The following is a 27,482-nucleotide window of genomic DNA, read 5'->3' as shown; positions in this document are numbered from 1 at the left end:
CTAACGAGTCTGCCTTTTGGTCATGACCATAGTGGGTGATCTGCCCCTCCCGGACCTATCTCGAACCCCAAGCCTGGCTCTCTGTCCCTTCTTATTGCCGGAAGAGAAGGGAGAGAGAGTGGCTGCATGTTGTTTGGCTGCCGACCAGGCTCACACCACGACAAGCATGTAGCATCCCCCCCTTGCTGCATATGATGCCTAAAGAATCTGTACCTCTGTTTGCTTCTGCTGGCAGTTTTAAACAGTTGTTTCTACTTTATTCTGTGAAAAACAGTAGCTTTATTCAAAATACAGCCAATACTGTAGAAGGAAGAGTCCACTGCATCCAAATGTGTGCCAGTGAATTGCAGAGGGTAATCTACTCTTCATCTCTTCTTTCTTTCATATCTTCAACCCTAGAAATTAAACCTTACTCTGTCATATTAAGATACTAGCTAAAGTATCTTAATATAACAGTGTGCAATTTAAATTTAAAGTCATATAGTTCCTCCCTGTGTGTTTCTGAAAAATCAGAATTATGTTCTCCTATGAGAAAACAATGTTTCCTTAACAGGTAGACATCAAAACTAACAGGGAAAATTCTCGTGCTATCATGACAGTGCATGTCTGATAATCCTACTTCACTTGAGCCACATTCTCTGGATTTTCATTTTGATATAGCAATAGTAAATAGCAGTTTCTTTGCAGTGTAAAGTGACTAAATAAAATAACTGACCTCAGGCTAACCTTTGAAGTCTTCAGTTCATCCAAGAACTTAAGCATTTGCCTAAAAATAAACCTTTAAATATGCTAGTTGATCCAGAAACATATGTGAGTTGATGGAGCAACATTTAAGCACTTGTTAAATATTCTGAAAGAACTAGAGCCACAAGCAACACAGCTTGTTGGAAATAATATAGGGTGATGGTCTGCAGAGTAGGCTTACTGAAGGTGATGAAGCTTTAGTTGTAGCAATTAAAATCCATACATGCAGTCTATGTAATCATTTAACATAGACAAGAAAGCCAAAAAAAAGGATCAGTAATCTATTCATCTTATGGTGAACAGACCAAAGTGAACCCCTACACAGGAACCCTCAGAATACTGCAGAAAGAGGCCTTACTTTTAAGTGGAACTTTTAAGCAGAAACAGGCCTTACTTTTTCCTTTCTCTCCTCAAGTTTAATTCAAAATTAAAACAACCGGGAAAATGTCATCCTGACTCTCTGGGAAGTAGCATTAACTATCCAAACAAAACAGGGAAAAAAGAGTGAACAAAGATACCATCAGTCATACAACAATACAATACAACTAAGGCCTCCAGTACATCTTGAGCAGACAAAACCTCCCTTTTGGGGATTTGAGGATTATGAGCATTATCAGCCAGAACAAAAACAAAGTCACTTTTCAAGCTTTGTAAAGAATTTGACGCTCTGACATGTTCAGCTTCACAGTTGTCCCTGCATCAAACACCAGACTACAGGGGACATCTTTATATCCCTTTTCCAACTTACTACAGTCTTTCTCTGGGCCCCAAAAATGCACCTTCATCATCTCCGTTTTGTAAAGGAGCTGCAGCACAGCTGTGAATCCCAGAGTTTACAAGCAGAACCTTTTTCCCTTGGTATTCTTTCATGATTTCTTACTACTACATCCTTCCTGTTCTTTTGCATTTTTCACTCTCCCAAACTTCTATTGCTGCTCTGGCATTTAACCACTGTCATTTTTTGTGCCAGCCCTCTCAGACTCCCGTCTTCCCGAGATGTGCTTCTTTCAGAGGTAGTGTTGTGATCTAAGAGGACAAATCCCATGGACGTGGACTGAGGAACGCTGAGTCAGGCCTTGAATTATGCTGTTGGATACAAAAATGGGTAAACCAAAAAAAAATTTTTAAGTGTCTTTGAAGGAGAGAGAAGGATTCACACATTCCTCTTTCTCTGGTTACTAGCATCAAATGGTTCAAATCACAATGTTCCAAGAGATTTCATCCCAAGATACCAAAGATGCTAAAGGATTTTCTAGTCCAGATTTTCAATTCTGTTGTGTCCAATTTCCAAAGCATTTTATGGTTGTGATAGAACTATGAAGGAAGTCCCCTAGGAGAGGCATTGGACTGTGCTGCTCTGAATTTGCTGTCCCTTAGTAAAATATTAAAAAAAAAAGGCAATAAAATTTTACATGATTTGCACGACTGCTGTCTTGCCCGTTTTTCACCTGCTGCCTCTGTGCAGCAGAGCTCCCAGCCAATTAATGTCAAGTTGTAACAAAGCTAAATCAATGCTAGTGTCACTGTCAAAGAAGTCATTTTTGTGGGGAAAATACTGCCCTACTGATTTACTAGAAAAGTATTAAACAGACTTTTCCACTGCCTGCACATCTGGTCAGGGATCCTAAAGGCCACTGATCCTGCCCAGACACACACACATAAATTTCAGACTGAAAAAGAGCACATCTAATACTTCAGCAGAACAGAAAGCAAAGCAAGTCCATTCTCATTGGTCTTGCTTATGCTGTTCTTCAGCTTTTCTCTACACCCGTTTTTGTGTCCAGTACAGCAACTGACGACCTGTGTGTTGTGAGCTCAGGAAGGAGGAAAGAGGAAGGTACAGTCAAACAAAAACCTGTGCTGAAACAAAATCAGCGAGCACACTGCTGACTCCACTCAGTGATAGTAAATTGATAGACAGAGGGTCATACATCAATGGATGTAATTAAATGTATGTGTGTGTGTGTATTTTCTTTTTATTTGACAACTATATCAATCCTAACGACTGTAATACATAAAACTAATCTGGCCACGTACACTGCATACAGATTAGTAGACACTTCACCCCAGCTCTTTTAAAGAAACCCCTAACAACCATTTAAAAAACTTATGCATCAATACACAGCTATTCATAAAACACAGCCTAATAAATACATAGCATACGTATGCCTGAAATGTGTGTGACATGTCATGCCCACGGGATCCCTGATTGCCTTTATCTTCCCTGCCCTTGGGCCAGTGTTGCCTGTTTCTAGCAGCCCCTTCTACAAGCCTGTATGAGCCAGTTTTGGCCATGATTTCTAATCTACTGGCTTGCTGGCAGCACATTGCAGGAACAACTTGGACCTCATGCTGTGGTTCAGCTGTAACAACATCAGCAAATCGGTTACTTTTAATTTTAAAATTAAATCCTGATAATTTCTGATTTTATTTTCTAGTTTATTAACAGTGTCTCTTAAGCGGCATTCATCAAGTATTTTTACCTGCAGTAAATGCACTCCGATTATTCTTAAGTCTGTGCTTGTTCTTGCTGGCAGTGATGCAGTTTAACAGCAAGATCAACGCACGCTTTGTGCACACCTCCCTCTAGTGGACCCAAAACCCAGTGAAATCAGCAAAATCCAGCAAGGCGTTTTTTCTAGGGAGACACAAATAGTAAAGATAACTAATAAAGAAGGATGGTGACCAGCTGTCTTTATAACATCAACTCAAAGTTACCAAGAAAAGTAATGGAGATCTAGTGAAATGGTAAAAATACAAGAAACAGGAAAAAAAAATCTGTCTTTATAAACGTTTCTTTCATTGCTAAGCAGGGGCCTCTAACAGTATAGTCCTGGCGATTTACTTTGTGAATCCTAGGGACTTGGAAAGAGCAAAATGTGTCATTAATTATGTTCCAAAAAGCTATCCCCCCTTCGGGAAGCCTGCTGTAAATTTTACAGCTGAAGGTTTGAATCCGCTTCGGGGCTGCACGGCGGGGCCAGGGACCACTCCGGTGCCCCAGCAGTGCCCGGGCTGCAAGATGCCCCGCACCTAAACCTGCTTCACCGACCAACACGAGCATTTAAACCGGCGAAACCGCACCAGCGCGGCTCCCCCCGCTGCAAAAAGGGGTCTGGTGTAAAACTGTGGAGCATGACAGCGGCAAAACTGGGGGCGCGGCCGCGCCCGGGGGGGCGGGGGGGGGGGGAGCCCCGCCTTTAGGGGGTCCCACACACCCTCTGCAGGCAGCGCAGCGGGCCCACCAGCGCCCCAGCCTCCGCGATCCCCCCGTTCCTTGGTAGCTCTGCGGCACCCCAGCAACGTCGCCCTGTGCTGCGACATGAGCGCGACATGACGCAGCGGGGGGGAGGGGGGCGCAAACTCAGCTGGCACCAGCCGCTCAGCACCCCTTCAGAAGCCGACGGGCTGCGGAAGGGGGAAGGTCCGCGCCCGTGGGCAGCAGCTCCTGCCCCTCCGCCGTGGTCCCGTCCCCCCTCCACACCGCTTCCCGTGAGACACGGGCGCTGCGAGGGGCCGCCTCCCGCCCTCAACCCTTTAAGCCCCTGCGATAAGGACGCTAAAGCTTCTCTGGGAGAGGGTCAGCCCTCCCGAAGTGCCGCCGCAAGCCGGTAAAGAAGCAGGGGAACGCGGGTGGACCCCACGGGAGCTCCCCCCCGCCCCATCACTGGCTGCCCGCCTCAAAGATGGCCGCCGGGGGCGGGAAACAGGGACCTGGCGGAAGTGGCCGCGGGGCTTCCGCTTCGCCGCTGGCGCGACGCTCTGGGAGCCGGTCTCTACGGGCGCGGCGGACTCCGGTGAGAGGCGTGGCGTGGCGTGGCGTGGCGTGGCGTGGCGTGGCGTGGCGTGGCGTGGCGTGGCGTGGCGTGGCGTGGCGTGGCGTGGCGTGGCGTGGCGTGGCGTGGCGCGGCGCGGCGCGGCGTGGCGGGCCGGGCCCATCCGCCGCCGGTGTGTCCCGTCCCCGCCCTCCAACCGCCCGGTCTCGGTGACGGGCCGCGGGGGGTGGGCAAGCGGCCCCGACACCGCCCCAGCCCCGGGAGAGGGGAGCGAGCGGGGGTGCGGGGGAGGGCCAGACGCCAGCGGGCGGGAGGCCTCGGGGGTGCGGGCGGTGTGAGGGGCGGGCCGGGCCGCCCCGGTGAGGGAGTGGGGCGACGGTGTGTTGTGCGCGGGGTGCGGGGCCTCTCGTGTTCAGTTTCTGGGTTTCCTTCAGGGAGTGCCTGCCCTGCCATGACCAGGTGGGCCCGCCGGCCCGGCGCTCCCGCCGGAAAGGCGCTGGATGCCACCCCCTGGGAGGAGATGGCGGGCGGCCCCCCGCGGCGGGGGGGCCGCTCAGGCGCTGCCCCCCCGAGGCAGGAGCGAGAGAGCAAAAAGAAGAAGAAGAAAAAGGAGTATCTGAACGAGGACGTCAACGGGTTTGCGGCGTACCTGAGGCGGGGAGACGGCGCGGCGCTGGGGGAGGAGGTCGCGGCGGCCTTGAGGAAGGACGAGCGGCGGGAGGGGAGGAGGCTGAAGAGGCGAGAAAAGAAGAAAAACGCCATGGTGAGTTTTGCCCTCGGCCGTGGGCGTTTGCCTATCCCTGACAGCTTGTTTAAAAACTTGGGAAAAGCTCCGTGTGGAAGACGCAGACTCCTTACTCTCTGCCGCTGCTGCCGGGACGTGGTTTGGTGAGGAAGCCGAGTGCTGTACCCGCTGGAAGCGTAGCTTGTGCTGAGTGACATTTCAAGTTAATAAAGCCAACTTGAGTACCTCAACTTTGAAGCAAACAATGCATTTCAGCTTAAGTCCTGGCCTTTTGCACGGCTGTTCAGGTTCAACGCCGTTCTTGCTACCCTTTGATAAATTCCCAGCCCCTCTTGCCTCGTGGGTGAAACTAATTCTGTGCATTTCTGTATCTAATTCATCAGTACAATGATCCTGCTGTTTTGGGGTCTCTTTCTGTAGTGTCTTCTGCTTGAGAACTGGAGTGAGATCTCCAGCAGACTTTAATAAGACTGTGTAAAAGCACTTATCTCAGCACAAGTTTACACATTCAGCATAGGTTTATGATGAATGTAATCTGGGAACATAGTAAAGAGAGTTACTGCTAATTAATCTGAGATGTCTAAATTATTCATGATTAAATTATAGGACAGGTGCAACATTGCTTGTATTTACCTAAGCACTTACTGCAGTAGTACTTAAAGGGCTTGGGGAAACTGTGAACTGTGAACAAGTGTCACTGTTCATCCAGGGTAGTCCGTTGTCAATGAGTGAATGCCCCATATGGTGCATAAAAGGAGAAAAGAACCGCAGTAATATGGTTTAATGTCATAGACCACTAACAGTTATTTTGTGACAGGGTACAGTGTCTAGCTGTTTTTTCCCTGAGGAGAAAATCCCTTGATATGTCTGCCTTCTAAAATGCTAGAAGGCCTTATTATACTAGAATTTTCAGGTCTTTGAGTGCCATTCACAGAATCTTGTCTTTTTATGTTAGAATAACCTCAAATCTCAATAGTAGAGGTATGTATCTGGTAGTTTCCTCAAGATTCCAGCCAAGAGAAATAGTGGTCTAGTAAAAATCTAGGTGATAATCGGATAATTAGGAGTAAGTGAATTCTTTAGTAATGTCACCCCTATAAGTGCTCTGTTTTGCTATGTTAACTGTCAATGAAAATGCATATAACGTAATTTTTATTTTCAAAGGTATGTTTCCACTGTAGAGAACCTGGCCACGGTGTTGCTGATTGCCCTGCAGTACTTGAAAGTCAAGATATGGGTACAGGAATCTGTTACCGGTGCGGATCCACAGAACATGACATCAGCAAATGCAAAGCAAAAATAGATCCAGCAGTTGGTATGCCAGAGAAACTTGTATTTTTTGAGATACTTTGTTCTGATTTTTTTTTGACTACTAAAATGGAAGTTTTGTGTTTTAGTAATTTAACTGTTCGGAGGAGATAGTTTAATATGTTTAAAGGAATATAACATTGTAGCAATGAATCTAACAGTGTAAGAGGCAGTATAATTTTTATAGTATAGTAGTGTAGTAAAATGTTGTTATGGTGTGTTCACAGTTGTCTGTGACTTTACAAAGTTTTTAATACATATCATAAACTGTGATTTTGCAGGGCCATTTCCATATGCAAAATGTTTCATCTGTGGTGAGATGGGTCATCTGTCAAGGTCATGTCCAGATAATCCCAAGGGATTGTATGCCGAAGGTGGGTGTACTAATTTACTAAAACCAAAACACATTTTTTATACTTGTCTGATAGGAACAAAGTCACATGGCAGATGAATGAGGATCTGATTGAAAGGGATTTCAAAATATCTTTTGCTGTTTGTAAAAGCAGATTAATTCTGGGGAATTCAGTGTTAATACTGATTACCAAGGGATTTCTGTTTTAATTGTAAGCTTAGTGTTAAGATGAGATGCAAAGTGTGAGAACTTGCTTGGGCTTGCAATATCAAGAGGCACACAAAAAACCAAAATTGTAATAGGCTGTGTGTATGTCAGTGTGTATTTAAATGCACATATACCAGAGTAAAAATACACTCTCATACTATAGTTTAAGACTTTGGACGGTGTTCACGCAAAACGAGAGTTCTCATTAGAAAGAGGACATCTTCAGTTTAAGTGGCTTTCATGAGAAATGTGATCTAAGTTTGAAGATTTCAATCAGATTCTGCTCTGCCTGATTTCTCTGTTGGCACTAAAAAATAGCATTCTGTCTCCCAGTACAAGCATGAGGTCTGGCAAACTCAAAATGGTGATCTTACAACACAGTTAATTTGGAAGACATACCACTTTACTTTCAATGTTTGGATTATGAGTAGAATTTATATTTCATAGCTGAGTACCTGCAGTTGGATTACGTGCTTCTCAGGAGCTCCTGTTAATTTCAGAAGTTCCTTAGAGTGTGAATGTCAGCAGAATTCATCTTATTTCTCAAAAACAGTGCTTTCCAACAAATCATAAATACTCAGTAGGTGGTAACTGGAATTTGTAGTGTGGTGCTTTACAGAGCAATGTGATCACAAACAGGTCTGTCTGTCTGTCAGAGACACACAGACAGAGGAAGCTGTGGTGTTTGCAGGTTTCCAAAGCTGCCTGCATATCTGCTCCACAATGTTATATCATATCATAAAATAGAATGTTACTGTGCCAAGGAGTGCAGACCTGTCCATAGGGACATTTCCTTATCTTCCTTACAGATTGTCACTACAGATAGAGTGAGATTTTTCAGGACACATATAAGAAAAAAACAGCATAGGAGGGTTGTTTCTAGTTTGAGTGTTTTGGGTTTTTTATTCTTTTTTTCTGAGAGGGGTAACAACTGTTTCCCTTAACAGGTGGCAGCTGCAGACTTTGTGGCTCTGTGGAGCACTTCAGAAAAGACTGTCCAGAAAAACAGAATGCAGGTGAGATGCGGGGGAATGCACAGTTGAGCAATGCTTATTTACAGCTTTGCCTGACTTTGGTTGGGGAAAAAAAGGGTGTGAGAAGAGAATTTGCAAATAGCAAAGGTGACCTTCCTTTGGGAGTGAGTGCTTCTATTAAGGGGCATGTGGAGGAGGCATTAAGTTGCAGTGTAAAACTTGAGCTTTCTGTTAAAAAAAAAAAATTCTAGCGTGTGGGTTTCTGAGGGTAACATGAGCTAATGTGTATTTGTTAGCCAGTATTTATGCTGTTGTTCACAACTTAGCAGCTGTAGAACAAAACTGGTTTCTTCTGATTTCTGTGTGAAGTGGTTGAACTGAATATAATGTCAGTTGGAGGGTGGTGGTACTGGCAGCTTGTAGAAGCTGTGTGTGCAGACAAGTGTTCAAGTCATTCAAGACAGGAGAGAAAGAGGAGACAGAAGATCTGTCTAGCTGGATTCACCAGCTAATAAGCTGCTTGCTTAAATGTTCTTCAGTTTTTTGTGTGAGTGGAAAAATTATGTTATATACAAAGAAAACCCACCAGGTGCTAAGGAAGGCAAAAGCATCAAACAAGGGTTTGAAGAATGATTCTGTTACTGAAGTGGTGACACATTTGTGCATTTTCCTACTTTGTATGGCTTGTAGAACTTTTGGGTTAATAATGTGCTACTTTCATGGAATTTATGTAAGAAATATTTATGGGGACAATAGAGGCCTATACTTTGGCTGTTTTCTGTATCTGATCTTACATATGTGATATTGTTGCATCAAAGACCATATGTAACATTCTAGATGTGTGCTGCTTTGCTAGTTTAGAACAAGTGAGATTAAGTCTTAACTGGTATGAGAGAAGATTGTGATACGAAAAGACTTAAAAATTTCTCCAAACTCATCAGCCATAGCAGATCGTTGGGCAGTGCCTGCTCACATGACTGCAGAGTTGAAAGCCTGTAACATAGCCCATGTTGGATTTCTGCACACCACTTTTATGACAAACAACCTCTGTGTGGTTAACACTTTTTGTAAATCAAAAAGCTGTACAGATGCTGTAGGAGAAAAGAAACATCTGTAGGGAATGGCACTGCTCACATCTGGGCCAGCTGTTATCAGGCTATGGCAGTGTTCAGTTGTTAGTGCAGTCCAATGCAAGTCTTTTTGCTCTCTTGCAGTAGGTCTTTGAATTATATGTGAAGCAGAATTGGAATTTTTTTACCTTTTTTTGAGAAATTTTATGTCCATAATGAAGACTAACAACTGCTGTGTAATTTCTCAAGGGACATCTTACACTGACATTTCAAAACTAGTATTGCTGGTTAAAAATAGTTTAATTAATTGGAACTGTGACACCACTGGTAAGAATCTGTAGTATTCTTTGAAATCAGTTTGCATCGTGAAAAGTACTTTTAGACTACAGGAAGATACCTGATAGCTATCAAAGAAGTTTAGGCACTATAGCTTGTTACTTCTTTAGGTGAAGTTAATTGGTCCATTTTAATATACAAAAGTTAATACAAGTAAACTTTGATTTATCCATGTGATATTCTTGGTGTGATTTGATTTGTTGCTCTCAAAATTAGATTGTCATTCAGAAAAGAACTGTCAGTTGGTTAACAGCATTTTCTCTGGGAAAGAGGTGTGAATTGGTCTAAGTAGCATTTAAACAACTAAAGGATGAGGTTGATTATATGCAGGGGTGTGGGTTGAGAAATACAAATTTTGCTCTGTTGTGCCTCCTCAGGCTTAGATTCTTCATCTGCATAATAAAGTCTTTGCCGTATATCCAGAGATGCTTGACATTCTGAAATTTTCATTGTAGGAGTTATTTGAACTGATGTGAGAGGTGAAGTATTGTCTGCATACTCAGCGAATGTTTCTTTGAACACTCAAAGTAGGAAAAAACATGCAGTAATGATTTCTGAGCTTTGACAATCTGTACGGGGGAAGAAAAGGAGTTTACAAAACACAATTTAAAAAAAAAATGGAAAAAAGATTGTATAAGGAGAGTCAGCTTCAGAGCTAGAACTAAACAGACAGATCATCGGTGAATTAATGACAAGTCCTTGTGGGGCAGATCTTCTCAAATGAGAAGGTTTGATATAACAGTAATGCTTAGACTTCCCATAATCTATTGTCTCTCACTCTTCAGATCAGGTTACAGTTGGGCGATGGGCCATCGGAATGAGCGCAGATTACGAAGAAATTACAGAAGCACCAAAACTGCAAAAACCAAAAGTGAAAGTACCCAAAGTTGTTTCTTTTTGAAGGCTTCTTGGCTCTAAACCACAGTTAGCCTGCACTGCTTCACTCCAGAGTAGTGACTACACAGAGTCGATTGCTGGTTCCAGAAAATCAAGCAGACTGCTGCTGCTGAATTATTTTTTTTTTTGGTCCCCCCTCGTTTTTCCAGTTTGCCTCCCAGACTCACCCAGATGACTGAAGAGCTGGGAACAACATAAATATAGCAAGTGGGTGTTTTATTTTTATACATCTGTGCTGAAATACAGCATTCCCTCTGATTCACAGTCCCTCTCACTGCCAGCCCTCTGGAGAGGAAAGTTGGCTTCTTCCTGTAACAGGGATCTGGTTGCAGTAACCATGCAGGGCATGTGCATTTTATTGTGGGGGTTCATGACCACTAGGTTTCGGAGGTCAGTATTGTCATGAGTGCTGCTTTCGCTTATCAGAGATGAATAGAATCATGCTGATCATAGTAAGAGCATTTTTCTGTTTTTCTGAAAGGGATTGTGGGTATTTTCTGAAGAGCCTTGTTGGGTTCTGGCTTGGTTTTGCCTTCTCCTTTCAGAAAGAATTCTTTTCTTGCTCTGTATATGCTACCTTGATCAGTCCTGTGGCATAGTTATCTGGTAAACCCTATGGCCTGGAGAGCTGGGGGTGCAACACCCATTGCTCATGGAGGTCAGGTGAAATGCGTCCATGCATTAACCTGATGGTTTATGCATGTTGGATTGTTGGAGTATTTATTCACTAGAATAAATAGAATTGTGCCCTTCCTGATACCCATGGTAAAATACATCTGAAAAGAGTTGGAGAGCAAGTGAACTTGCTTGCTTAGTTTCTTCACCTTTTCCAGGGCAAGTGCTCAAAAATCTTCAGTGTTTCTATCCCTTGGCGAGTTGGGCGTAAACTTTGCTTTGTATTACATGTGCCTGCTTAATGACAGATTTATTTATTTTTAAATGGAGACTGCAGCCTGAAAAACTGATAGATACTTTAAAATGTTGGGAAACCGACTCAGAACAGAGTTCCTGCATCCGCTCTCCCAATATTGCGGTGCCTCAGGCTGTGCAGCCAGCGGTGGGAGGCCTTCACCTGCCTCCGACCATCTCGCCCGAGGTGAGCAGGGAGGCGCGATGCTGCCGCGGCAGCCCACCTCCAGCCTGTCCCACGCGCGGGGCTTGCACGGAGCCAGCGCCACGGCGGTTCTGGGTGGGCGCTGTGCAGCGTCCCTGCGTGGCACTGGCCTGCGACACTGGGCGTCGCGGTCCTCGGCTGCCGCTCAGTACTGCCATCAGACACACACGGAGCTCCCCAGACACCTTAAACGTGCCTTCTAAAAATTTCAGCTTGCCTTACGCGGGAATAAACAACAGTCCTCGAGGGAGAGCTACACAGTGGTTAAGCTATTGCGTCTAAAGAATGAATTTACCCTTTCAATGAACGCGTCCTAAGGGTCCAAACATCACCTTGGTGAGAACATAGAAGGAACACCAGAGTGCAACCTTGAGCTCAGGACTGGCTATTGAGATGCTTAGGACCAGCTATGGAAACCACAGGTTTGGGACACACTTTTCTTAGAGCAAAAATGAAATACAGGAATTCAGTTGTTTAGTTGTATTTTATATTTGTACACGTTAATTATTTTTAATAAAATGCTGCTAAAGAATGCAATAGTTAAAGCTCTTATTTTAGGTTTCCTGGGTCTCTGCTTGCACAAACACATTAAGCTGACTAAGATAGGGCATGTATATTCAGTTTATAATAATCAGAGCACACATTTAAATGGGGAAGAGGAGTGGATGTGGGTGAAATCCAGGATTAATTACAGATTTAATTAACTGTTGAATTAAAGCTCAAAGCAGTATCACTTTAATGTGGAGATTTTGCAACACGTTTTTCCCAGCTTAAAAACTTTCTATTATATAAGTGTATTGTTTAAAAAGCATCTGTTTAGGTAATTTGCTGTCTCTAAAAAGTCCTTGGTATTGTAACATGTTCCTTTACCCCTAGGAACTTGAAGCCGTGCACCTTGACTTCCCTGGGGCCACCAATACTTCCCAGATAAGGGGTTGGTGCAGACAGGGTGGTGTGCGAGTTGTGGTTTCAGAGTGCAGCCTCTTCTGAGGAAACGGCTGCTTGGCTCCAGGTGAGATGGGGTCACCCAGTTGTGCTTCTGCAGTCTGAGGCAGGAGCACCCCTTTGACAGACTGCTGAGTTACAGTGTACAACATGTAAGTTGAAGGAAAAGAGAACTCGCTGATGATCCCTGTCCCTTCTGCTTGGCAAAAGGGACTGCTAAAACCAGGTTGACTGAGAGGGCAGCTGTGGCAAAAGAAACCCTGCAAGAAGTAGTGGATTAAACTTTGCTATTGAAATGTTGGAGCACAAGCTTGGTGTGCTAGTGTCCAGCTTGCATACCTCCTGAGCTCAGTCTTCTCTTCAGTGCAGTGATGCAGCCTGCCTTGTCCTGCTGCTCTGGAGGTCGGTGAGCCTGATGGCCATCACTGGGTAAGACAACCTTCAGTTTCATACCTGTTGCTTTGATCCATCTTGTACTAAAAAACCCCACTTGTTGGGCTCTGACACCTGACAACTGCTCTGTTTTCCCCTGAGAAGAAATAATGGACTTCTTCAGACTTCAAAAAAACACAGGGTACAGTCTGTGAAAATTTCAGTCTAAAGGCAGCAGGCTGTTTCCAGGTAATCACACATGCTGGCGTGGGGCTGGGAGCATGTACCCCCACCTCTTGTCCTCTGATTCAGTGACTGCAGAGGAGAACAGGGCACTGGAATGCTTGCACTACACTCTAAAACAGCTGCAGAGGTTGGCAATCTTCAGTAACAACTATTGGACAAAACAACTTGTCAAATGTACCCACTAATCTTTTTAGATGATTTCACTAAGGTAGGTGTAGTTGAAGAAAGCTATTTGGAAAGCAGCTGTGAAAGATGATGCATGTAAAGATGTATTGTACCCACAAATACATTGAAAAGTTAGGCAAATGGAGTTTAAACAAAGTTTGTGCACCAGAAAGCTGAATTTCTTTGTCTTGGAATTTGCATAGAGGTTGGTAAAATACAATCCTTGAGCTCAGCAGAATGCTAGTATTTCAAAAATTGTAAATGATGTTCTCCAGATAGATAGCCTTTGCAGTAGTCCCACTGAGCTCAGTCTGTGTGTGTCTCTAAAGGCAAGTTCTAAACCGTGCTGCACAGGAAGCCACCCAAATAGCTGCTAAGAAACACTTGGTGCAGGCAGTGTTTGGGCTTTTCCTCTCTGATGTGTCATGCATGTGTTCAGAGCTGAACGTTAGGTGTCTCTGTTCACTAAAAATTGGGACCACGGAGACTTACCTGCCCACCCAGAGCTTGTCTGCCATCATCTGCACCCAGCAAGTGTGGGCAGGACTGGGAGAGCTGAGCTCCTGGGCCACAGAGGGGGCCTGGGCTCTTCCCTTACCAGCTGAGCCAGGAGGCGACAAGCAGGGCCTCGGTGGTTTCCTTGCTCGGTGCAGCCATCCTCGCTCCTGAGGCTGAGGGGTTGCACCTTACCCATGTGATAAAAATGACAATCCAAAATCAGGATCTGGATCTATAGCCTCTCCTCCAGAGCCAAAGAGCAGGACCTGCTTTACTTTTTTTTTATCACTAATGCAAATGTATCCCTGTGTTGTATGGTATACAGAGGCCAGCCTGCACTAGACATAGAAGACAGCAGCTGATTTCACCCGTGCTTTGGTTCAAGGCTGTACCCAGGCTAAACTAGGCTTGCTGAGAGGCCAGGTGACTCGTGGTGCTGGTATACCCAGAGGGCTTCACGGACTCCAGTTTGTGTCTCTTCTGCTGCACTTGGTAGACATGCTATATGCAAAATATGCAGCCATGCTGTAGCCTAAAAAATCACTGATGAAAGCTCTGATTTGGTTATAGGTTAAATTGAAGATGTGTTTAAGTGAGAACCGGACCAGACCCCTAGAGCTCTTGCTCTACCAATGATGAGACTGAGGAAGAAAAAATGGCACGGCTACAGTTCACATGCTCTGATTCTCTTAACACCCCCAAATTCATGTTACAGTCGAACTGCTGATGATCATACTGTTTTTTCTGAACAAGGCTCTTTTGAGCAAAAATAAGAGCAGAAAACAAAGTAGATGCAGCACAAAACCTCTGAAACCATTCTCCCTTTTCATCTGCGAGGGAGTGGATCCAAGAGTCCTACTGTTCCACATTTATTCAATGCTAGCAGAACAGTCTTGCATAGAACTTGCCAGCGGGAGGTCTGGCACTTTGTAAGAGGCCAACGGCCCCCATTATCATTACAAAGCAGTCTTCCCAGAACAACATCTGACGCCTTTCCAGAGATACCCTAATAAAATTTATGATGTAACCTCAGAAACAATAATTTCTTGGAATTCACAGATAAACTACAAGAATTAAACTACAAGTATTAGCAACCTATAACTTACATGGGGTGTAATCAAGTTATATATAATGGGTGTGCAGGAACTTGGACAACCAGGTCAGTGCACTGGATAAGCTACTTAATAGCCCTACTTTTCTGCAAATTACACAGGGTGGTATTTACTGATTCAAAACTAGCTGGATGCCATTACATTCAATATAACATTAAAATAGTGAGATAGTCCCATAATCTACAGTTCTGCTGGACCAAGTTCTGCATCCATTTATAAGACATTCATTAATGCAATCAAGAGTAGGATCTGTCCCTTAGTCTTTTTAAAATTAAAAATTTAATTTTGAGCCTAAGGCCTAATCTTAATTTAATAGAAAATACTTGTACTAGATATTTTCAGGCTCAAGCCCAATACTGGCTGCATGAGCCACAGTAACTAACCTCTAGAAAAATGATCAACACTCATGAATTTAAACCAGTACTGCTTGATAATCTTTAGACGTCTCTTCAAAAATCCGTTTTAACTTCAATGCTTGCTGCCTTTCAGCTCCAAGAACTTTATACATTCCAAAGCAGTGTCTTCAATGGATTTTGACGAGCCAGTAAGATTTGCAGCTAAGTATGGCATAACACCTGACGTCATTTGATTGAAGTAACGCACCTGTTTAAACAAAAATAAATGAAGCAAAAAAGCCTATGGATTGCAACAGTTAGCCAATTTTTTGCAGAGCCTAGACAAGTATCAAAGTTTTTATGGATGCAAATAGAAACACATAGTGCTTCTGAAACTGAAGGCAATAATTAGCAATAAGAGCATGCCTTTTTTACAGTACTTTAGTGATTTCAGTGTCCTCACTACTGCCAGATCCTCAAGCGTCTGTACGTAAATGTACACAGCAGTGCAGCCAGAAACACTGTGTGTAACCTGTTAAATATATCTACTTTATGAACAAAGCTCTTGCCTGTGCCTGAAAAAAGAATCCCAGCCACTGAATGTTGCTGAATGTTTTCAGAAATATATTTTCTTAAATGAAAAATTTATAGCCTTCCCATGGAAAAGAACAAAAGAGAAACATTGTAATTGGTCCAGGAATGGGATTCAGATTGAATAATTTCTGACATATGAAAGCTGAAGTTAAGCGTTTAATCTGAACTAATTCCTTGGACTTCATCTGTAGTCAGTGAAGAGAGTTGGACAGCACCAGAGACCGGTTTAATGCAAACCTTCAAGAAGTGTATTTTAGGGTTGATTGAATGAATGACTCTCTGGAGGTGCCTGGCCATCTCCAGTGCTTAGTTTAGATTTCATTCCCAACATTCAGATTGGCCAAAGTTGGGCAAGGCAGATTCTACTTTGTGGAATAAAGAATGTCTTAATAACCACACTGAACTCTGGGCAAACTGACTCATTTTTTCTGTTGTATTGCTGTTACTGTTCTAGGCTGTCAGCTCAAATGAGATTATATGCACATTTACTACTACAGGAAAGGAGACACAGCTGAGGTCTGCAGAACCACTCACTGTACAGGAGCTGTTGCAGTCACTGTAGATCTGGAATCCGGCACAAAGGACTTCACTTCTGCAGTATTCTGAAGAAGGTGGCACAGACATGAGGGTGACTGACTTTACAGCTACTATGTAGGGTTCACTGCAGGGCAAGGGGAAGAATCAAACATTTCTTCAACAAGATGTTAAAAAAGATACATGCAAATGACTACAGAGTAGGTACAGCTATAGCAAAGATGTATTTTCAAATGAAGGCAAACAAGCTCATGTATGTTTAAAGATACATGTTAAAAGATTCAACTCGCTTGAGTCTCATTAAGGCTTTGTACAGACTCCAACCAAGAGGACTACTGTGGAAAGCCACAGAACCATCACCCACATAAACCACCCCATTTTTTAAATTTATCCTGCTCTCCACAACCCATGTGTATAGAATCAGGGCTTAGGAGCAATGCTTATTAAAAGGCTTTACCGTGTGGTCCCAGAAAGGTAGACATGATTTAGTTCCCAGATGTGGAGGGAAAAATAGCAAGCACAGTACAGAATACTGCCTTTTAGAAGCAATGCTCTGTTAACATGAAGAATTACTGAATATAAGAAAGAAACTGAAAATAAAGAACAATAAGAGAGACCAAAAGGTCCCATTTGTCCATGTTTCATTATGCAAGAACAAAAGGAAATCTAATAGAAAAATAAATACATAATAAAAAAAAAAAATTCAATGTACATTAAACTGATCAAAGGACTTTTTAAACCAAATTCAGCAGTAAATTTACAGATAAAATAAATGCGTCATACTGAGGTTTTAAGAAAGGCCAAGCAATTCCTTCAACCAGAAAATCTCCAGAGTTACATTAAATGGGATTACAAAGTCACTTAAAACAAACAGACAAATGCCCAGTTATGTGCTTCAGCACACTGACAGGCCTTCTGGGACACATTTTTTTCCAAATTGCCTGTTTGGAATTCTGGCCTATTTTCCCTCATGATAGACCACTCCTGAGGATACACTATCAAAGAAACAGTACTGGACTACACTACAAATTTGTGATGCTCTGAATTTACTTCATTGCACAACAAATCTGGGTGTGCAAACTTGGGCATCAACATAATGTATTTGAAATCAGCTATTGATCTAATTTTCTTAAAAAATAAAATATCATCTTTGTCACCGAACAACAGGCCCAAATAAAGGTCAACAGTAATCAAAACTGTGGCTCCAGAGTGCTCACGATTAAACTTGAAATTGCATACTCACCTTGGCTTACAGGGTTGCCTCTGAGAAACAAGAATCACAAAATCTCTGGGTTTATGGCCAGTCACGGATGGAGATGTAACATAATATATTTTCTCATCTTCATTCACATCCTGTAGGACCTCACAAGTTCTGCAAATACATTTAACACACACATGCAGACCTTGATGTATGCAATAGCATCTCTGATGAAAAACACAGAACAAATATATAAATATATTCCATCCTAATATTAAGCGTATGATTTTCATGTTCAGGCAACAAGGAAGAGAGAGGAAGAGAGTGAAAAAACAAGGGTTTTTTGCAACACCTCATCTGACACCACCTCTCTGTCCCACAAAATTGTTAAAAAGCACTGTAAGGTGCTAGAGCCATGTCTTAAAAGCATATCTTTTGCATACTGTTGATTCCTGTTTGGAATGACATTAGCTTGCAAGCCAAAATACTTGCTGAATTTTTGCTGGATGAAAACGTCCATCTGACACACCACAATGAAGACAGTCAGGAAACATTTGTAAAAACTTATTCAAAGTTGTGTTCTGCTCCATTCAGGCGTGGCCACCTGGGTAGGACACATTCTTTCACTCTCTTGGAAATATTGATCACTATCTCTAAGTTTTCACTACAAAAAAAAGTCAGAATTTTCCTATAGGTTGGCAGTTATTGATTAATTTCATTTCAGCTTCTACTGCCTCAGCAATAAGAACTACTAAGCTGGTATTCAATTTTGACCAGTCAATCAAGCTTCATGGTGGTCATAAGAAAGCTGAGATTTTGGGCAGTAGATACAGAAAATCAACACATTATTTCTTCAGATTTCATTTGTTCCAAGTCACAAATTCAGCAGAGATTGTAAATCTTCAGACATTTAGGCTTCCACTTTCACATGCTGATCTATTTTCCAGGATAGAATGACTAACTGAAAAAAAGCTTCTCCTTTAAGAGAATATTCACCAAATCAAATTAGTATCATATCAACTCGATCATCTCTAGTCATTATTCTACACCATATAAGATAAATAAAAAAAACCTCAAATACCTTTTACAGCAATTCTGAAACCCGCTCCAATTCAGATACACTTTATAAGATGCTATTTTTCTTAAAATAAGCATTTTGAAGAACCCCATTTCTTGATTTCTTACTTTGACTGTATGATGAAGCTGAGCATCAGCATCCCAAACAACACGAACATGAAAGGTCCATAGCTTTGACTTATTTCTTATAGAGAGCACACACAATATATCCACCTCAAATTATATGCAACTTACTAAAGTTAAACCTTTTAACATACGCGTGTCTAGGCATGGAATTGTGTTCATTTTAGAAAAGGGTAACCTTTGTCCCAGCTGTCTCTTTTGACAGTCCAGGGCAACTGTGTTTTAAAATCAGACTATGAAGAAATTAAATTTTATTTTTAAGGTAAAAAAAACCCAATCCATACTTTGACTAATGAATCTTTAATGTCAACTTCTTACAGCAATTTCTTCTTAATTAGGTAGAAAAGTGTCAACATCTCAGAAAATATTTGTATCAGAAAAGGTTAGTTGTCAGTGGATTCAAACAGTCCTAAAGAAAGGTAAGTTCTTACAAGAAATGTTTGTCCCATTGTTGGCGGAATGTGAAGTCAGACAAAAGGGAGAAAGCTAGATGTGACGGTATCTTCACTTGCATTTCAACTTTGAGAGACAACACATCACCCTCCTCATGAGTCCATATTTTTATCTGAAAAAAGTGAACAACATATTAAAACCAAATAATTATTACAATAAATATTTTAACATTTATAAATGTTACACGTCTAAGACTTATGCAGATTTTCTCAGGAGTAAATATGTAACTGTATCTGACAGGTGAAAGGCAGATGACTATTCAAGATTAGTTTTACATTAAAATACAGCACAATGTAAAATCTAATACACTGATAGTATAGTGACATCACACAGTTGTAATTATATCTGGTTAGGGATAGCTGAATTAGCTTGCGAGTGGAATTGAATGAGCTAGAAGCCAGTATGACCTCTTTTTTTAGGCTATGCATACATACTCTCTAATTACCCTTCACACTGCAGATGCTTTGGAAAAAAATGAGTTATTTTTCATCGGTAGAGATATCGCGAGCAGAGCTGTCATAGTTTGATCTCAGAGAGGCAACTGAGTACCACACAGCTGTTCACTCTCCCCTTCCCCCCCCAGCACTGAGAAGGGGAAAATAAGCTAGGTTTGGGATTAGAGATAGGACAGGGAGGGATAAATCATCTATTATGGTCATGGGCAAAAGGCAAACTTGTTAGGGGAAGGAAAAAAGAACAGAGATTTATTACAGACACTAACTACAACACTTAAAAGACAGAGTAGGACAGTGAGAAGCATTGCCACATCTTGAGAACACCTTCCCCCCACCCCTCCCTTCTTCCCGGGCTCAGCTCTGCTCCCGATATCTCTACCTCCTCCCCCAGTGGTGCAGGGGCAGGGAATGGAGGGTGCAGTCAGCGCTACCTCTTCTGACATCTTGCCCCTCCCTGTCCCATCTCAAATCCCAAGCCTAGCTTATTTTGTCCTTCTCACCACTGGGGAGGGGTTAAGGGGGAAAGTGAGTGGCTGTGTGGTGCTCTGTTGCCCTCTGAGCTCAAACTACAATACTGTCTTTAATTAGTACTTAATAGAGTTCAACTAATTCAGCTCTCTTTGTCCATGCAAATCAGTCACACATTGTCCTGTGCCCCCTTCCCCTAAAATGACTCAACATTTCTCTTTCCAAAATATCTTCTTTTTTTCTCCTTCCCCTCTCCCCTCCCCTATTTTTTACTGTGAAGCAGATCACCCGGACTTAATGATATACCAAAAAACTATTTCAAAACATAGTTTGCCTTTCTTGTCCCACACTTGCAGTATATTGTCCTGATTATTTTGCATATATTTCTAGTCATAGGCCTAAATTCTAACACAGAGAATTCAAACAGAATAATACAATCCTTACAAAGGAAGGGCTTGACATGTTCCATAAACCCTGTATAATTAGAATTAGTGGACTTTAATCCCAAATTTTAAGATTTAAGATTTAAGATTATGTGTTAAATATCTTCTCAAATCCTAGAAAGTTTTAACAGATTTTAATTTCTAAGCAATACAATATTCATAAGCTTCATAATCTCTGTTGCTTTTTTTTTTTGCTATATCAAAAGTTAACAATATTTTTGTTAACAGAGCATTTGCGCAACAAAACATGTTTTGTATGTTTTCGTACTTTCATGTTTTGGAATAAGAAAAAACCCAACATAATCCAGTAAGCCTCCTGCTGAAGTAAAGTTTGGCAGGAAACAAAAGGCCTAAGAGCTTTAGAGACCAGCTACATGAATCCATATTGCTCTAAGGCATAGAAGAGAAATCATGTTGTCTTAGGCGTCTTCTAGACTTGAAAAATCACAAAACAAAGTAGGAGGTGTAGCTGTCTGCACCTCCCTCTGCTAAGTGAACATTGACAAGGCTAGATTATTACTATAGGCCTGCAAGTCATGTGGCTCTATGTCAAAGAGCTCACAGTGCCATTTTCTACCTTCAAAAACTGTGAATCAACTTGGGGTCATTCTAGTTCCAGGGAAAAGAGAACAATTCCTCTGCATATAGAGAATAACATGCTGCTTTGCAAAACCTATCTACTAGAATATTTAATCTCAAAACACAGTTCAGGCTTATATCTTTGACAGTCTCCTTTCCCACAGTACGACTGCCTTCAGGCAGAACACTGATCAGCACTACTACGTGATTCCCACTATTTCTTCTTCCAGCCTCTCCCCAATAAACTATTTCATGGACATTGAAGAGATCTGTGTGACTGGAGGTGCTGCTATGCATGTCTATCAGATACAGCTATGTAGTTGCTCTGTGTCTACACTGCTGTGTACCCTAAGAACAAGGGTCAAGTCCTGGTGCATGAGTGCAGAGAACACAAGACTAGTATGATGCACATGTGCTGGCATGCAGTGCCTAAGGAAATATGATGTAATGTTTTGAGCTAGACAGTGTCTTAAAGGATACTCCCTTGTGCTGACATTTGCAAAAGTGACAAAAATGACCATGAAACAGTGACAAGTGAACCAAACTAACATTTGCCAAGATAGCGAGTTTCATTAACTGGAGCTATTGGAAAGCCTTCCTTGGAGATGCACCTATACCAACACCTAGGGGTTTGAGCACACATCTAAATTTGACTGAAGGATCTGTATAGGTAAATTCTAAGATTAGTAAAGACAATGAGAGTGAAACCTAAGAGCAAATCTAATCCACCCAGTGCGTTAATTTAGAGATAAGAATACAGTCACATATGGGGACAAGTGTACCCTCTGCCTACTGCTGACATCCACACTTTGTTAACAGTCTACCTGGTGCCTGCAAGTAGATGTTAAGTAAGAAAGAAAACTTACTAATGGAATAAATGGTACACAAGAGGTAAAGCAGCCTACAACCAAGTATGGTTTGCTATCACTGTTCACTGCATGCATCCTTCCAAAAAAAAAAAAAGTAGTATGTTACCCTAGATCCCTGCCACTTCTTTAAGGAATATCTTTAAGGAATCTGCCAGATTATGCAGAAATGTCTAGAACAATGGGAATGGATGGCTACTCTCCACCCATTGACAGCATCAGTGTGATATGCATCCTACATCCTGCCTGACGCTTTGCTGGATTTAAGATACTTACCTCAATTAGATGAAAGAATAGCTAGAAAAAGCTACTTAAGTTTTGCCACAAGATCAGGCCCAAGTGTCTTAGAGCAGATCTTACTTTCAAGACTATTTTAAGATATCCAAAAAGGGGAGAAAGTTCCGGGCTCCAGTAATGCTGGAAGGTACCTGGTGGCTTGCTGACAGAGAGAAATAACATCATGCTGTTTTATAATGTCACCCAAAATGTGCATTGGTTTGGGGTTTTTTGTATGAAGTAATTTCTTCACAACATTTGGTTCTGGTTCTATTACTGGTTTCAAGCATTTAGGGCTAAGAAAGAAACTGAGATTGTGGCAGTCCCAGTGGATGCAGAAAGCAAGTTTCACATGGATAATAATACAGTCTTAGCAAGGGCTTGAAAATAATGCTCAACATTTCGACCTGATTGTTTAAGCTTGCTTTTTCCAGCATGAGTGCTGTCTGTTATTTATTCTGCACAACAGTGTTTACTGAAGGTTATTAATGACTGGAACAACCTATACATGCAACTGGCAAATTTGCCATCACTGGAATTCTTTATGATTTATATATGCTCTTACTCAAGTAGCTTATTGACTAGATGGAAGAAACAGTGATTGAAGTTTCATAGCCTGTAACATGCAGGAGGTCACATTAGAAGACTAAGTCTTTTCTTGTTCCAAAATATCTCTGAATCTACATGATCTTAAAGTCACTAACCGTATTTCAGAAACCAAACCTTAACAGATGTCTAGATAGTTTGGGATAGTTTGGAAAACATGCACAGCAACCAGGTTAAAATTGAGTTTTCCCAGACAAATTATATTGCTACTGGTTTTCTTAACAGCATCTTCCTGTCTTAAAACTGGCTTACACAAGATTCCTTACAGATTTTGAGCTTCTAACACTAGTCGATGAATGGAGATGCTTTGCTTTCAGGATTTTGTACTTTTTTAATAGAAAGAGGGCAGAAAGAAAAATATCTGAAAGGAAAAACATGCATAGAAAAAAAAGAGTCAAGTGATCTTCTCAGAAGACAGACTGAAAAATATGGTATATAAATTGCTGTCACCTGCCCGCTGGCAGTGTCCTCTTGGAACTATCACAAGATAATGCCTGCTACTTAGAAACACCTCCCGTGCTGTAAAGCTGGTAAATGCAGTATATTACAGACTGCTACACACATTTTGCTTATCACAGTGATATGAGAAGCCGCACAGATAGTCAACAGCACTGCCTAAACAAAGATGTCCAGGCTTGGTGTTTTGCTTGAATCAGTTTGGCAAAACCACAGAAGTACGTCAGTGGCAAAGAAAACACCTCACACAAATGAGATAACTGTGTTTTTACACTATCCTGTATGTTGCCCAACAAGCACAACTGATCAGTTGCTGGCAAGCCTGTCTTTCTGGGATCCCAAGTCCTTCGCTGGCAAGCCATTCAGATTATTTTACAAGAATTCCATGGCACTTACAGGTTGCAAAGCTCTCTGGACAATCAGAGGTTGCTTTGCAACATTTCAGGGAAACTGGGAGTTTTGGTTTCTAGCCCTAGCCACCGTAAAACCAAACACTGCCTAGCCAATGTATGTGTTTACAGATGTAAAACATTGTTTTTCTCTGCCCACCTCTTATGGCAAAACTGAGCTAAAGGCTATGTACCTATCCCACAATTATGCACTTACGTCATCCAGTGTACTGGTTATTTCCCATCCTGGTTTTGCTGCTAGGTGTGTCAGTGCAGCTATATTGCTGTAACTCACATATGCCTGAAATACAAGATACATTTCTGAAAATGAAGGGGTAAAGGAACATTTCACTAAACATTGCAAAAATGAGGCACTCTTCTTCTATCATTTCCCCTCAATCGTGAACAAATACGTATTTTCCCATAAGTATTTTCCTTCCAGAAAGCACGGACCAGTAGTTTCTGAATTAAACACTTTCAATAGCTAGATTATGTGCTCACATGGCTGTTGGCAAAACAACCCTAATTAAACAACAACAAAATACTACTTTTGGCTTGTCCAATTATAAGCAGTGCAGAAAAACTGTGGCCACAAGAGAGATAATACAGGTAACCTTTCCAACCACTAAATTAATGGTTTTGTCCATCTTCCTCCTATGTAATTAAAATCTACTAGAAAATTAACCTCTTCATTGCTATCAAGCTGGGGTCTATCTTGGAAATTGCTTTACACACCTGGCTCAGAGCAGAGAAAGTGCAAATATATCTGTTATTTAAGCTTGACTGCAGTGGATGGAGTTATCATTTAGCCACTGCATAACAAGAATACAGCCTAAGAGTCTTTAATGACAGGTTTTAATTTAATATTAAATAAATCTTAAGCAAGACAATTCTATCATTGTGTACATTTTTATATTTATTGTTTTGTAGAAAATTAATGCTGCTTCAAGCAGTAGAGATACCACTGTTAACAGCAAATCACTTCCTGCGTATAATTCTCAATTACTTATTTTTTCATGTAATGGAAAAACAACTAGGTAAAATTTCTGGGAGGCACTGAGATCTTAAAAGCAATGAAAATTTAACCACAAAAAATTCAACACTGAAACAACATTTAAGGTGTCTATAAATCCACCTAAATTCAGGTTCATCACTATTCATTTCATGACACAGGCACATTCTATGGCCTAACATGTCCAAGCCAGAAACACGTACCACTCGTTGCAGAGTATCTAGGAATGAACACATGTTTTCACCTCTCCTTCCCATAGAAACAAAGTTTGCTCTATTTCACTGTTCATCTGTCTGTTTGTATGGCCATGTTTCTCCCCTAACTTTTAGCATATACTAAATGGTCTCCTTACAGCAATTTTTAAGAAAGTTTGTGTCTGGATTAAAAAACCAAAAAAAAAACAACAAACTTAATTCTTCTACAGGAGAAGTCATCATTTTAGAAGCTGGGGACACAGGGATATAAATCTGCAGGAGACCTTACAGGTCAGCTGCTTAAGGGACCACTTGTTAAAAGAGTATATCTTAAAGAAATTTTTTATGTTTTGTATGAAACTTACTCTTAAAACAAATAGTGAAGCATCTACTCTCTTTTTTCAGAAGAAATAAACAATTAATCTTTTTATACGTTTATCCATTCTTCCATGGCCATCGTAACACCTAAGTACAGAAGGTCCACTTTGGAAACCGATACAGCCTGTACAATTGTTTTACACACCTAAAAAGTGTACAAATACATCACTGAATGCAAGTAGACAATAGAACATGATCTACTGATTACCTGGTTGCTTCTCTCCCAGGGATCAGAAGGTTTGTCCTCTTTAGCAAACAGCATGCATTTTCTAAAACAAAGTTCAAACAAAAAAAATTAGCATTAATTGGTTCTTTACACTTTCCTGTATATATGCTAAAACTCATCACTTTTATAAGCTTAAGTGTCTTCTAAATATTTTACAAATATTTTATATATTTTCAGTTGCAAGACAGATTTTCAGTAACTACTTTTTCTTGCCAAGAAAGATGGAGAAAGAAAATAACCTAGCGAACAAAGTATTTTTGAGATGATTAGCCTCTAATATTTTCAATGCAACTCAGACAAAACTATTTGGAAAGTTAAGAAACGTAACAGTTATGTTTGAGGCAACTCTGACTACTTAACTGTAATGGATGTACTCAACCCCTCCATAACTAAACTCGCAGTAGTTTGGTACCGTCTCCAAAGGAGGTAAAGGCCTGAGCCATAGCCTGGCCAGAAATCCTCTAGGAAGCCCACAAAGGAACAGAGTGACCCAGTGAGCATCAATGCATGGACTTGGATCACCAATCACGCGATTAATGAACAAACAGCAGATGTTTTTTTCAAGACTCATTTATCAAGGAACAAAGAAAGTTGTGGGTACAAGGAGTCTCATGCATACCTTTCCCACTGTATGCATTTTGACTACAAGCCAACCACTTCATCCCATAAATATGAGAACTCAAGTAAGCCTTTTTGAACTCTCCCTGATAGGCAGTGTGGCTGCATGGCGGTGATCTCCCCTTGAGCAGGGATGCCTCTAAAGGTTTGAGATTCCTTCCCTGAGACAAAGAGATCCTAAATCTCTCATCCATGCCAAATAGGCATAGTCAGTAGGATCCTAATATCACTCATCTGCAACATTAACAAATGATCACTTTTTAAAGGATACATAAAAAAATTAAGTTTTCAAAATCAAGTTCTCCTTGTAACCCAACAATACCTGGCTAGTCTAATTCTCCTTCGGGCAATAGCTCCATGGTATCGCCTCACGCCATCCTTTATAAAAAGTAAACCAGACAGTAACACATTTGATTATTTCAGGACACTCTCTAAAAAAGGACAACTGAAAACTTTTTCTTACTGATGGACAAATTCCAGAGATATATTACAAATAAATACAAAATTGTACATTGGACTTACCCCAGATTAACCTGTGTGTGGTGCACTACCCAGCGGCCACTTGTTTAGGACCAAAAATTGCTAAACTGCCAGGAGTATGCTACTGTGACACAACTTTCCTACTGATTGTTTTTGCAAACTTTTGACTTGACAGTATTCCCTTAAGGAAAGCACTGTTTTTCTGAATTTTCTGACAGAATCTAAGCTGCTATGGTGCTTTTTTTTTTTTTTTTTTTTTTTTTGTAAGAGTTAAGAGTTGGTTTTCCCTCTTGGAACAGTCTGTAATGGGCAGGAGTGAACGTTACTGCCTCACCTAGTACACAAGACACTTTGATTTATTTGTCCAATTGCCATCCTATAAAATTTAAGTTCACTGATGTTAACAATCATTTAATTTCTGACTATACTGGCTCTCTAAAAATCTCCTAATTGGAGCAGTAAGGTTAATGACAGGTGACATTACAGCAAATAATTCAACAATAGTATTCAAACTGCTCTGAGTGCTTCATGAACCACTTTCAGAGAAACACATGCTGAGATCTCCATGTTAAAGGAACCGGAAAGCCCACCCATGTAATGGGATTTGATTCCTATAGACTTCTTTATTAACTCTATTTCTCATCTTCATTAACAGTTTATAAAAATAACTTTATTCACTGAGCACTTGAGACACTTCTTTGCTGTCTGGGCAGCTTCTAGTCAGTGAAGATTGCGCAAGACAGATACAGAAAGGTGCAAAAATCTGCAAAAAGCAGATTCCCCTTCCCTGTCCATTAATTAACTATAGAATTTCTACTGATGATTACCCTCCACTGCACCTCTCAGTTTTGGATGACTGAA

The 27,482-nt window shown here is 41.4% G+C and overlaps 2 protein-coding genes and 1 long non-coding RNA gene across 5 annotated transcripts in view; 1 reads left to right on the top strand and 2 right to left on the bottom strand.

Moving 5' to 3' along the window:
• Positions 1–404: 404 nt before the first annotated feature.
• Positions 405–4,548, bottom strand: LOC122152882. Its single transcript, XR_006164851.1, has 3 exons — positions 4,459–4,548; positions 3,228–3,382; positions 405–1,830 (listed from the first exon to the last, which is right to left on the bottom strand). It is a non-coding gene; the product is annotated as an uncharacterized LOC122152882 (long non-coding RNA).
• ZCCHC9 (zinc finger CCHC-type containing 9) lies at positions 4,366–11,313 on the top strand. Of its 2 annotated transcripts, none has more exons than XM_042787738.1 (6): positions 4,366–4,541; positions 4,955–5,283; positions 6,430–6,580; positions 6,855–6,947; positions 8,080–8,148; positions 10,298–11,313. In XM_042787738.1, exons 2-6 carry the CDS (start codon positions 4,972–4,974, stop codon positions 10,411–10,413), a joined length of 741 nt encoding a protein of 246 aa, XP_042643672.1. In that variant the 5' UTR covers positions 4,366–4,541; positions 4,955–4,971; the 3' UTR covers positions 10,414–11,313. The 2 variants fall into 2 exon arrangements, with proteins under 2 accessions (XP_042643672.1, XP_042643671.1); XM_042787737.1 differs by lacking the exon at positions 4,366–4,541 and adding an exon at positions 4,631–4,692.
• Positions 11,314–14,419: 3,106 nt separating this feature from the next.
• The window catches only part of ACOT12 (acyl-CoA thioesterase 12), a 32,263-nt gene continuing 19,200 nt past the window's right edge, over positions 14,420–27,482 (bottom strand). For both annotated transcript variants that reach the window (XM_042787734.1, XM_042787735.1), the window contains 7 exons: positions 26,464–26,519; positions 25,506–25,566; positions 23,931–24,014; positions 19,154–19,287; positions 17,568–17,696; positions 16,325–16,451; positions 14,420–15,464 (listed from right to left, as the gene is read on the bottom strand). In XM_042787734.1, coding sequence (XP_042643668.1) covers positions 15,330–15,464; positions 16,325–16,451; positions 17,568–17,696; positions 19,154–19,287; positions 23,931–24,014; positions 25,506–25,566; positions 26,464–26,519 — 726 coding nt within the window. In that variant the 3' untranslated portion in view covers positions 14,420–15,329. The remainder of the gene's footprint in view (positions 15,465–16,324; positions 16,452–17,567; positions 17,697–19,153; positions 19,288–23,930; positions 24,015–25,505; positions 25,567–26,463; positions 26,520–27,482) is intronic.

This window comes from Tyto alba, unplaced genomic scaffold, assembly GCF_018691265.1.
Source record: "Tyto alba isolate M040663 unplaced genomic scaffold, T.alba_DEE_v4.0 Super-Scaffold_13, whole genome shotgun sequence".
NCBI classification, from domain to species: Eukaryota; Metazoa; Chordata; class Aves; order Strigiformes; family Tytonidae; genus Tyto; species Tyto alba.
Note: the sequence above shows the minus strand (reverse complement) of the source record. Positions and strands in the feature narration are given on the sequence as shown.

Coding starts and splice junctions, on each gene's coding strand:
- ZCCHC9 (XM_042787738.1), top strand. CDS start 4,972: ATGACCAGGTGGGCCCGCCGGCCCGGCGCTCCCGCCGGAAAGGCGCTG. Junction 5,284..6,429: donor AAAAGAAGAAAAACGCCATG/GTGAGTTTTGCC, acceptor TTATTTTCAAAG/GTATGTTTCCACTGTAGAGA. Junction 8,149..10,297: donor TCCAGAAAAACAGAATGCAG/GTGAGATGCGGG, acceptor CTCACTCTTCAG/ATCAGGTTACAGTTGGGCGA.